Source organism: Crinia signifera, chromosome 1 (genome assembly GCF_055691185.1).
Source record: "Crinia signifera chromosome 1, ASM5569118v1, whole genome shotgun sequence".
Lineage (NCBI taxonomy): Eukaryota > Metazoa > Chordata > Amphibia > Anura > Myobatrachidae > Crinia > Crinia signifera.
The window spans coordinates 118122862-118135599 of record NC_139217.1 but is presented as its reverse complement, the minus strand read 5'-3'; the positions used below and the strand labels follow the sequence as shown (position 1 = coordinate 118135599).

General features: G+C 43.5%; 1 protein-coding gene across 3 annotated transcripts in view; it reads right to left on the bottom strand.

Moving 5' to 3' along the window:
* The window catches only part of GLRB (glycine receptor beta), a 76153-nt gene that overhangs the window by 30292 nt on the left and 33123 nt on the right, over positions 1-12738 (bottom strand). For all 3 annotated transcript variants that reach the window (XM_083172381.1, XM_083172389.1, XM_083172371.1), the window contains exon 3: positions 9347-9453. In XM_083172381.1, coding sequence (XP_083028507.1) covers positions 9347-9453 — 107 coding nt within the window. The remainder of the gene's footprint in view (positions 1-9346; positions 9454-12738) is intronic.

Here is a 12738-nt window from a genome sequence, read left to right as displayed (position 1 = left end):
CCGGGACACATATTAATTACACAGGTTCTGTGGCTGGCTTTCACCTAGTTTTAAACTGCCACACCTCAAGACTCCATTTCACCTGGTTTTAAACTGCCACAGAACCTGTGTAATTAATATGTGTCCCGGATTAAAGGGATGAGTTGGTCACCCTATCGATGGCTATAAACCATTGTACCCCCTACCATCAATGGTTCCTGCTATAGATGCGCAGCGCATGAGCAATGCAACGATAGGCAGCCGAGGCGCTGCAGGCCACCTGTCCAGCCGGGACAGCCGGGATGTGCGCGCATGTTCAGAAGAAACATTACCTCACCATTAATTTGGCGGGGCGCCTGCAGTGACACCGCTGGATACAGCAATGCACGCGCCCCCAAACTTACCATCGCTAACCATCCATCGATGGCACAAAACTATTTGACCGTTGACTATTGATGCCCAAAACATCGAGCACTAGGTCACAACCATCGATGTTTTGGGAACAGTGATAGTCGATGACCATCCCTAGAATGTCCCTTTACAGTATTGAGCAAATCTCTAAACAAAATATGAGAAATTCAGGGCAGGGAGATGCAAAAACCAGGAGGCTCTGCAGCAATAAAGTCTAGAGATGACTAAAGCAAATACAGACGAGTAGGATTTCAAAATATATTTATTTTACTGTAGTGCTAAAACTGGTTGCCACGGCAACCCACTTCTGTACTAGAACATTACTGTCAGTGGATTTCAGCCCACGCAATAACATCAAGTACACCAGCAAAGCAACTATATTCCTGTTCTATAACATTTACCTCATCCTTATGTCCCTCTTAGGTATTTACATGGTGTAATTGCTGGACAAGCTTTATTCTGTGCTGAGCAAAACAACTTCAATGGTAAACTATTAAATAAATAGACAATTCTATTTTGCAATAGCACACTACTTCCCAAACTTTTTTGAATCATGGCACTTTAGAGGATCAGAATTTACTTTTGGGGCACCCCTAAGACAAAAGTTTCGGTACTCTTTACTTATCACGGCGCCCGCGGGCATCGCATGCACTAAAAAACGGGTGCGATGCGACCGACGCGATGCGACCGACGCGATGCCCGCGATTTCCCATAGGGAACAATGTTAAATGTCTCAATTGACCCATTTTTACTGTTCAATGCCTCAATGGTCCCGATTTTTCCATAGGAAACAATGTTAAATGGGCCACAGAGCCCAAATAGGCACCCTGAAGTGTGAAATGGCCCCCACAATTGTTAACGCCACCCCACGATCAACGTGAACCCGAAGCGTGGCGAGCGGCGGCGGTACGCGTCCTCCGACCTTTTCATACCCCCACTATCCACGTCGGCGTGGAGTTGAGAATAGAATAGTGTGGCGAGCGCAGCGAGCCACCGAGCCCGAAGCGTGGCGAGCGCAGCGAGTCCCGCGAGGGGACGCGGATACCTGTGAAGCTCGCGAAGGGACGCGTTTACCTGTGAAGGTATCCGCGTCCCCTCGCCACGCTTCGGGCTCGGTGGCTTGCTGCGCTCACCACACTATTCTATTCTCGACTCCACGCCGACGTGGATAGTGGGGGTATGAAAAGGTCGGAGGACGCGTACCGCTGCGCTCGCCACGCTTCGGGTTCACGTTGATCGTGGGGTGGCGTTAACAATTGTGGGGGCCATTTCACACTTCAGGGTGCCTATTTGGCCTCTGTGGGCCATTTAACATTGTTTCCTATGGAAAAATCGGGTCCATTGAGGCATTGAACAGGAAAATCGGGTCAATTGAGACATTTAACATTGTTCCCTATGGGAAATCGCAGGCATCGCACCCGTTTTTTTAGTGCATGCGATGCCCGCGATGATAAGTAAAGAGTACCAAAGTTTCTTATTGATATGTTTATATTATATATTTATCTTTATGTTTCATTATGGTGTGAGAAACAATACTTGCTTCTGTTTGTCCACATTTATGATTGGCAGCCAATAGAACTGGTTTTGCCTATCACATTGAACATAAAGAAATTACATTTGTCCTGCACCGCCAACCAAAGGCACCTCAGGAAGTGTCCCAAGGCACCTTGGGGTGCCACGGCGCACAGTTTGGGAACCACTGCAATAACCTATAAAAGCTACTTACTGTATATGTATATAGCAGAGATTAATAATAATAAATCAGTAATAATAATACATAAGACTTACTAACCACCTTTATAGATATTTAGGAGACAGAATTGAGCACAATTTCTCCAGAACTGCATGCACAGAATTAAGTGCGCAGGTTTGCATCTGAACCTATCCAGGGGTGTCACAAGGTGGTATTGGTCGCACTTACTGGCAGGGGTTAAAGTGAGGGGGAACAGGGTGGAACTGAGTTCCACCACCTCTTATGGTAGGGGGAACTGAGTTCCACCTCTACCACAGCCCTGAACAGTAATTCCATCAGAAAAGCCTGACCCAGCGTATTCTTCTTCTGGTACAGCATACAGATGGATCCGGGCTCTTCTTTGCAGGGGATGGCGACGCCATCCCCCGCCACCCGACATCTGTTTTTGCGAAAGGGGACGCACGCGCACGAGATGCGCACGCATCCCCTTCCGACGGCTTCCCCCGGGTCAGCGCCAGCTTGTCGGCGGTCACCCGGGGTCCCCACCGCCTCCCCGCACCCCCCCCTATAACTGTCCATCTCCCTGAAGCGGAGACGGACAGGTTTCCGTCCCCCCGGCACACGGACACTGAGACGCGCGTGCGTCTCAGTCAGATGGCGAGCCGGGCTGCTGGCGGATCGCCAGCTGTGACATTCTGGTGATTCGCCAGCAAAGAAGAGCCCTGCCCCATCTGTATGTGAGGTCATGCCATCACTGCCACTGAAGTGAAGAAGGACCACTAAGAGGAGCAGGCTCTGTGGTTGCTGAAAACAGGATGAGAGGGGGCTGGAGGGACTTAGAGGTCTGGAAGCTGCTGGAGGGACACAAGGCATTGAGCTGCTGCGGGACATGGACAGAGAGCTGCTGGAGTGACAGAGACAGATGTGTATAAGCAGCACAACTGTGGACATTATGTGTATAAGGGGCACTACTGTGTGATTTAATATGAATCAAGGGCACTGCATGTGGTGTAATGTGTATATGATTGTGCTACTGTGTGTCATAATTTTAGATTACTATTGTGTGACCACACCCCTTCCTTGAGGGACCATAAATCTCTTTTATAGAAAGGTAGGGCACAAATACCCTGGCACTGGTCTAGGCTCTGCCTAATGAGGGGGGGGGGGGGGTGTTGGGTTAGGGGAAAGGAGTTCCACCACCACTCTAGGACCACTTTAAGCCCTGCTTACTGGTCATTCTTCAAGAAGGTGGCATCAAAACACTACAGTACTGTAACACACACAGCTGGGCATGCATATAGAATCTATATACAGATTCTATATGCAATGAAACTACATTCCTTGGGCTAATGGACAGTCACTCTGCTGAGACACAGCTGGCATGCATATAGATTCATTTGCATGCCCGGCTGTGTCTCTGCAGATGCGACTGTTCATTACCACCAGGAATTAGATTTTTACCCATTTGGGGGTATTTACCCCTGTTCACTGCCTTAGAAGGAGCAGGAAATGCAGCCAAAGCCTACAGGTGCAGATTAGTATCTTCAGGGATTCTGGCCATGCTCCCAGAGTGATGTAAAAAGCAGCTTCCCACAAGGCAAGGCCCCCAAAGTGATGCAAATGGGAGCTCCCGTGAAGCATCGTGCCCTTTTTGGGCATCACCGAGTGTCAATGACCTTCATGTCTCCACTGCGATGTGACCGACGCGATTACCGTGATTTCACATAGGGAACAATGTTAAATGGCCCACAGACCCCAAATACCCACCCTGAAGTGTGAAATGGCCTCCCCAATTGTTAACGCCACCCCACGATCAACGTGAACACGTAATGGCATGCGATGCCCGCAATGGGCGCCGTTCTAGGAAACAAGTACCCACATTTTCTACTTTGTTACACTTGATCTCTGTATAGTTATGGACCATATGTGTTTTTGTAGGGTGTGGATGAAGAGGTGTTCAGTGTCCAGTTAAATAAGTCGACACAGACAAAAGATAGAGATGCAATAGGGCGACATTAGCAAAAAACAGTCACTGAAAAAAGGTCGATGTCACGATACGGAGTATGTGAAACACTTTCATACCATCTAGGTGTTTCTCCATGCTTGCTCTGCAATGTGCATCCAAGACACTGTTGCGTGGTTTGCATTCAGCGTCCATCCCATTCATACCAACACAATGGTGCGTGTCACCCCGCTGGCTGCAGAATCCTCCAACACTGCCCCACAGTGCTTAATCTCTCCACCATGCCTGCATTTCCTCCAGTTTCCAAACATGGGCGCAGCCATCTTGGACTCATGACATGACACCACCAACCCTGTGACTCCAATGTTGACATCACCTCGCTACAGCCGATCAACTGGCAGTAGACACTATAAGTATCCTGGATCTAGACTGCCAATTTGCCAGTGCAATGTTGCCCCCAGTGGTGCTGCTGATTTTGGAGTATCTGCTCCTGTGCAAATCCTGTTGACTACAGCTAGTGCTTATTATCATCTTTCTAAACAGCCTGGCTCCCTCCAATGTAACTCGATTCCATTCCAGCCAATTCCTAGAGCTGCTATTGCTTCCTCTCCGGTTACCATTGGTCCTTATTGGTAAACTATTGACCATTAGCAAAACACTGCTTATGTCATGTGCCTTCCAGTTGAATACCTAAAATACCACCCTCTTCTAACAGTCAAGAGTGAGAGAGTCATCGGCGATGTCAGCCACCATCGGTGTGCCAACATTGGAAACTCTTCATCGGTGGACTCCCATTGTGCCTGTGTTAGTGGTATCTACACTTAGTTACTTCAACTTACCTGCAGTGTATCCATTGCTGTCTCTGACACACTGTCGATGGTCAACATCAGTTAGACCAGTTAACAACATTATACCTTCTCCAGATGATTCCAGAATCTACTACTCATTCAGTTCCAGCCAATTTCAGCACTCCTCTAGTTCCAGTCTGGTCACATACAACGTTGGGTTCCAGACCGTTCTGGTTCCAGTCCGGTCACAGCTACCAATAAAGTTATACCCTTACAGTACTAAGCATTTGCAGCCACGCCTTCGGGCCATGGACTCTACCTCACACTTTGAGGTTTGCACACCCATGTGGGCAAGGTGTATAAAGAACCCTAGCCTCCAGCATCACAAGTCACACCAGAAGATACAATACAAGAAATAGACAAAAAAACCTTAAGCGCTAAAAAAAAGTCCTGCTGCTGCTTATCCGTCAAAATAATAGGTCAACTGTAAACTATAAAAAAACAAAAAAACATTTTCAAAAGTTTTAGGATGTTCCAGTTTACTCTAAAGCCAAGGGTCTAGCGCTGTGAAGGGTCCCAAAACTTTTGAAAAGTCACACCAGAATACCAAATTCAAACCTAAAGCTTGATAGTCAACATGAGTTTTTTTTGTGTGTCATGGTCGACATGGGAATCCAATTAGTTTAGCGCCTCACTCATCCTGCTGCGGGTCTGGTGCCTCACTCTGCAAAACTTTGCTGTTCCCATTTGTAGTCCGCGTGGATGGTAAAGTATGTAAAAGTCAGAAAAATGGAAAAGAAAATTGTCGACCATTGTCATGTTGACCTTTTGTCTGTGTCGGCCGATGGACCATTGCATGCTGAACTTCGGTGTTAAACTTTTGACTGTCTAATTTGGCACTGTAGACCTTTCAACTTCTTTCCATTTTTTTTTTTAGATGTTTTGAAAACTAGACTATGAAATAACCTTGTCATAATATCTGTCACCTGTAAATATGAAGCATCGAATTACATACATACAATTAAATTGAATCTGTGTACCTGCAGTAACATATATCTCCCTTCAGTGCTACACTGAAAAATACAGGAATCACAGCTTGGTTTTATAGGGTCAGTAACCATTTACTACAGAGCATCTGTCACATCAAACTTCCCAAAATGTTAAGAAACACATCACAATCACCTGTAAGTTGTGTCAATGTTTATATATAAACAATGAATAACCTGCACCCATCGGATTTCTTGCTGGATCAATAATCACTCAGACGCCAAAGCTTTAAGCAACGTTTCGGGGGTTTATTCCCGTCCTCAGGCTTGTAACAAGCCTGAGGACGGGAATAAACCTCCGAAACGTTGCTTAAAGCTTTGGCGTCTGAGTGATTATTGATCCAGCAAGAAATCCGATGGGTGCAGGTTATTCATTGTTTATGATACCTGCTTCTCCTGCACCGCGGTAATTGACATATATATATATATATATATATATATATATATATATACTGCTTTCCTAGCACGGCACCCATCTCATTGATTGTATGCCTTAAATTTAAGGTACTTAAGGCATACAATCAATGCGATGGACCCGATATTTTAATCTCATGGATCTTATGCATCCATAAGATGCATGAGATCCAGGAGATAAAAAATTGTGAGCCCCCAATAACCACTGTTAACGCCACCAGAACTATCAACGCCAAACTGAAGCGTGGCGAGCGGCGACGGTACGCGTCCTCCGACCTTTTCATACCCCCACTATCCACGTCGGCGTGGAGTTGACTTTATATAGTGTGGCGAGCCCGAAGTGTGGCGAGCCCCGCGAGGGGACGCGGACTACTTTACATGTATTCCGCGTGCGCTCGCCACACTATATAAAATCAACTCCACGCCGACGTGGATAGTGGGGGTATGAAAAGGTCGGAGGACGCGTACCGCCACGCTTCGGGTTGGCTTCAATAGTGGGGTGGCGTTAACAATGGGGGGGCCATTTCACCCATGAGGGGGGTTAGCAATTAAAATTGGGGTTTTGGGGCCTTTTTACATTGATTCCAATGTAAAAATCTCGTCGATTGCATCATCTCATGCATCTTATGCCTCACAAACACATAAGATGCATGAGATGCTTGCAATGTAAAAATCTTGTCAACCGCGTCGATTGCATCATCTCATGCATCTTATGCCGCACAAACACATAAGATGCATGAGATGCTTGAGATTTCAGCCCCACACATACAATCTAGATCGTGGGCGCCAAAAAGTGCCGTTGTTTGCCGGTGCGTTCTTATGGGAAATTTGGTCTACCTCGCTGTGTGTTCGATGCAAAAATGGAGAAAGCTGCTCGCCTTTTTTGGCTTGCTTCTCCATTTTGCTCTCGTCATCTCTTTTTAGGTGAACCGCACTTAAGTACTTTATTGTCTTTTGGTGTCTACAAGTCTATTTTTTATCATATGGAGAACACAGTGCCATGCTCCCCGGAGCATTGAATTCACCCCACTGTCTAACCCAGATCATTGAATACCAACTGAGTAAAGATTGTTCCTAATAAGATATCTTAAATTCATACAAGTTTGGATGCATGGTAGTCACTCTAATGACTTTCATTGTTCAGCGGCTGCTGTTAGTTGAAATGCCATAGCAAGTCAACAATTGTATAATACTCAGTGTTTAATGGGAACGAAAGAGGAAATACAAATTGGAGTGATTGTATAGTTTGATACAGACATTAATAAGCTCATATTTTGGGGTTTAACTACTAAGGTGGGAATTCTATTGAAGATGGGATGCTGCCCATAGCAACCAATGAAAATCTACTTTATTTAGCACCTTCTAGTAAATAATAAATGTATTATTGGTTGCCCATAGCAACATCCCATCTTCAATAGAACTCACATCTTAATAAATAAATCCCTTTGAATCTACACAATTTTAAATAAATACATAAATGTGTCCACATGAGCAACCTGATATGGTGGAAGCATACTTGAGGCACCACTGATAATCGTTAACTTGATGACGGTGAATGGCACTTTGCTGTTGAAAACAAAAAAAGGTTTTAAGTAAATGATGCTCTCATGGGTGTAATGTGCCTTGCAAATATCATGGTGAGTGAGGTGTGAGGGATACATTACAAGAAAGTGGATCATGGTTAGGGAGAGGGAATGGGGAACTTTTAAAATCGAAGACCAGATCAAGTGAGTGTCCACTCACATAGGAAGATGAAGAGGTCCACCGAGAGAGACCAAACGATTATGTGAGGGTAGAATATTTAAAGCACCGGGGTGAGAGGGGACATCAATAGGGATATTGAAGTCACCTAAGATGAGAGAGGAAAAGGTCTGCAGTAGTGATGCCAATCCCTGGGCGTTTTTTTGAATCTTGGGATTCAGGATTGCTCACTTCAGACTGTTCCTCTCCAGTCTGTTCTCAACTCTGCAGCTAGACTAATCTACCTCTCCAGCCGCCCCAAAGGCCTGATTCAAAGGTAAATATTGAGCAGCAAAATAATGTTACTGCTGCAACTCTTTTTGGGAGGCCCACCTGCAGTAGCTGTAATCAGTTGTGTGCATGAAGGAAAAACAACAAGCAGACATCTGCAGGACCATCTGACTTTTGATCCTTTCGTTGCTAAGCATGTGTAACAGTATTTGGTTGCCGATGTCAGTGGAACTATAACCAGGCATGCCCAGAAAATAAAGACACCTCCTTGTCAATGCCCACGAACCCCTATAGGAATAGCATGAATCTCTATGCCGTTCTGCCATCGGTGACCATCGAGACACATGTGCAGTGTGCCCTGGATTCATGTGCAGAGGATAAAGATCGGGAGCTTGCACAATGACTCAGGCCCATAGTTTGTACCGAGACAACTTTGACACTGCAATAAAAAGCTTTTCTAGGATATTCAGATTTATTTTTAAGAATGCAAACTCCAAATTGCCTTACTCTAAATCAATCAGAACAACAAACCTTCAACATTAGAATAATTATTCCTGACAGTTTCCACAAAAATTGTTATGTTGGCTCTAATGTAAACTATGAGATCACAAAAAGGTTTGGTACAAAATATACATTCTTGATGTTAATATTATAGTTGTACTCTACTTTCTTAATTAGTGTCCCTTGTGGAATTTATAATACACCAGCAGATGTGACTGGCAGACTTGAATGGTTGGATCAGTATGCAAATTGATAACCTAGGTATAAAAAGTACTGTATGATCGAATTATGACACACGTAACAAAGCAGTGGTCAATATCAAAACTCATTTTCAGTCAGTCCACAAAAAGACTGATTTAGGTTAAATTGGGTACAGTTAATTAAATCAGCTTAGTAATGATAATATAGCATCAAATGGTTTGCTGATAAGTGCAAAATGATGTATACAATACATGAAACAAAACAGGAATATCAGAATAATCAGCAGTAAAAATACCAAACGTCTATAAAGATACTGTATGTTATTCTATAATCTATATACATAGAGTAAGCATATAACAAACAATTTTTAGCTACACACCTTTGAAGTTTGGCCTTATACGTGGGTCATAGCTGACCAATAGTCTGTTCAATATGTTGCTAGTGGAATTAACAGGAACTCTTGCAAGATCTTCTGCAGACTGCTGACTGTAAGATAAAATGACATCAAATGAATATGCCCATTATGTAGTCATCTATATAAGTGAGCATGGGAAATACTAGTATTATTGATACCGAAGTTAGCAAAACAGCAACATAGATGTCTTAGCAGGACATTTGATTACCATAAGTTTACTATGTAAGAGTCTATAGGTCAGTTAAGCCAATACCCCACTAGAGTGAAATCGCGCCCTGCGATTCAATGTGCACGCTGTGCAGATGGATGTGTATGGCTACACATCCATTTGCAGCCATGCGAATAGCCAAAACCCATTGTAACAGACTCAACATCTAATGATGTTTACACTGAGCCTGAGTCATCGCCGGTGCCGCGTAGCCCTGGATATACTCTGCCGTGCAATGGAAAAAGGCATATCCGGGCTGGAGCGGACGTCCAACACTCTCCCCTACAATGCCTAGCATATTCCGTGACACTCCTATAGGTTTCCTAGGGACGTGTGCATTTTACATAGCACTCCCACTAAACAGCAGGTATTTTCCCCAGCCGCCTATATCCTGTCAATCACCTTGAATGCATATAGAAATGTGGCAGCACTTCATTGCAGAATGGCCTCGTGTGCAAGCGCAGTGTAACGATAATCGTCCCCTGTGCATATAATCTGTCCTTAGTACATGCAGTAAAATCCTGTTCCTGTATGTGTCCACTGAACAATATTGTTTATTAAATCATTCAGTGTGTACGAACTATTTTGTTTGTCAAGGAGTTCCATCAAGTTCAAAGGAAATCATTAAGGACATTGTATCCTTTGCGGTGTCGTACCAAGATTTAGTATGGAAATATGCAACCAGCAACCATAAGTACATAGATACATTCCTTACAAGGATTTTCTTATATTGATACAAAGTAGAAAGCACTGGTAGTTGAATAAGGGGTTGAAGAGGGTGGAGTCCTGCCCCAATTATTAACATACCCTTCTGCTGCATGAACTAGTCCTGACGCTGGTGGAAATATAAAAAATAAAAAAACAGACAAGAAACATACTGAATTGTAAAACCAAAACAGGGTAACATCTCACTAATGGTGACCGACACAAAAAAAGATTCGCTCATGGACTCTCATAGGAATAAACCCGCTCTGACTGGTCAAACTAATACCCCTTTCACATTCGCAGACCCGGGTCATACCCGGGAATGTACCCTTTCACACTGCACTCAGACCTGGGATCGACCCGGGACAGCCCCATTCACACTGATCCAGGAAAATCCCTGCAAATACATATGCACGTCATTATAAATCCCGTGTCCCCGTTCCCGGGTACAGGACCATTTACACTGACCGCATCCCGTGTCGATTCCGGGTAGAGATCCCGGAATGCTAAACACGGGATATTCGTCCAAGACCCTTTCACACTGAGCTAAATCCCGGGTTGATGCACATTCATGTGTAAAAACCCAGGATATTTATGCAAGTCTGAAAGGGGTATAAGGCAAATCCTACAATTCAGTGACAGGAAATGGTAGTGAAATATGTAAGATGTACATTTGGCCACTTTGCGGACCCCACCAATAGAATGTACACCTCATATTATAGCAGCAAAGCCATAAATTGCAGTTGTTGCGCATACTAGCTACATGGAGGCTTCCTTCGAAAATCAAATCAGGCAAACTATAACGCTGCATATATAGCATCTAAAAAAGCTCTACGGCTTTTCAAAACTGAAGAGCAGATCTCCAATATTTCCTAGGCATCTCCTGTTTTGTGCATTAAAAAGGATGTGTAGCTTGCAAAGCAATTCAGTCTGCATTTAGGCCAGATCATCCCTTTCTATAAGTGATACCTACGAATTTCACAGGTTCTTTAGTTACACAAAGATCCGTGAGCTTTTAACCAAAATTCTGGTACTGAGAACTGATAATAATAATAATAATAATAATAATAATAATAATAATAATAATAATAACTTGCACCACCTTCAATCGTTCTTTATTCTACTCTGAATGGTTCACGATATGGGGTAATCCTAAGCTTTTCGTTCCCTATATATTAAAGGACTAAAACTAACCTCCCAGGTTGACCCTGGGGGCCAATAAATGACATTCAACCAACTACAACTTAAATATGGCCTAGCTCCTCAAAATATCTTTCCAGTGATCCAGTTGCTACATTATATGAAGACCTTAGCTCCCGTCTCTATAACCCCACAAGCTCAGGACAAATTTACCCCAATTATAACTAAATTCAAGTTATGCAAATTTTAAACTAAAAATGATATATACCCACTTGATCCATTCTTTTACACTCAAGAACCAGAAGCAAACACAAAACCAATGGTTTAACGAAATGCCTTTATTATGTACTCCTGACATATTATTCAAACATTATCATAAGACATTACGCACCCTGCGTTCTTCTATGCTACAAGAAACGCATACAAAAACCATCTTCAGAGCCTGTGTGTCCCAGAGACGTCACTTCATTCCTAAGGAATCGGTCGATGCCTTAATGTGGGTTTACTCTGGCCTCTTTCCTTCATAATTTCTGGACTTGTGGACATATTTAAAAATTTGGGTACAAAATAATTAATTACATCAATACCACCTTTAATTTACAGATCTCACTGCACCCCTTTCCCCTGTTGTTTGCAAACTTTGACGTGTGCCAATTGGAGAGCCACCAAGCTCATATCCTCCCCTTTCTGACTTTGTTGGTCACAACAGCCAAAAAGATGATTCTAAAATGTTGGATTACTAAGGAATCCCCATCTTTAACAGGATTACTTCAATTTCTCATTCGTACCATGTCATATGATAAATATGATACTTAATTGCTCTCTTTAGACCCTGACAGCTTTAGAAGACGATGGGGCCCATTTGAAGATAACATCTCCAATTTCCTTGCTTCCTACATACAGTATGTGTGCCCCCCACCCCAATTGTAATGGTTAATTTTTTCTGACTCCACATGATTGGGCAGATATCCTATTCTGTTCATTCACTACCCTTTCTCTTCCCTTTCTATCTACCCCTCTTCTTCCCCCCTATAGTCTCTATCTATATAACTAAAACATTACGCTGATTTAAACTGTTTTACCACTATACCAATTGCCGTTGATTGTATCTGTGGATTGCCATGCATCACCATATAGTGTATTACTTCAAATTAAACACTGAGGCAGATGTATTAAGACTGGAGAAGAGATAAACTGGAGATAAAGTAGAAGGAGATAACGCACCAGCCAATCTGCTGTGTTTAAAATATGACAGTTGGGAGTTGATTGGCTGGTGCATTATCTCTTTCCAATTTATCTCCAG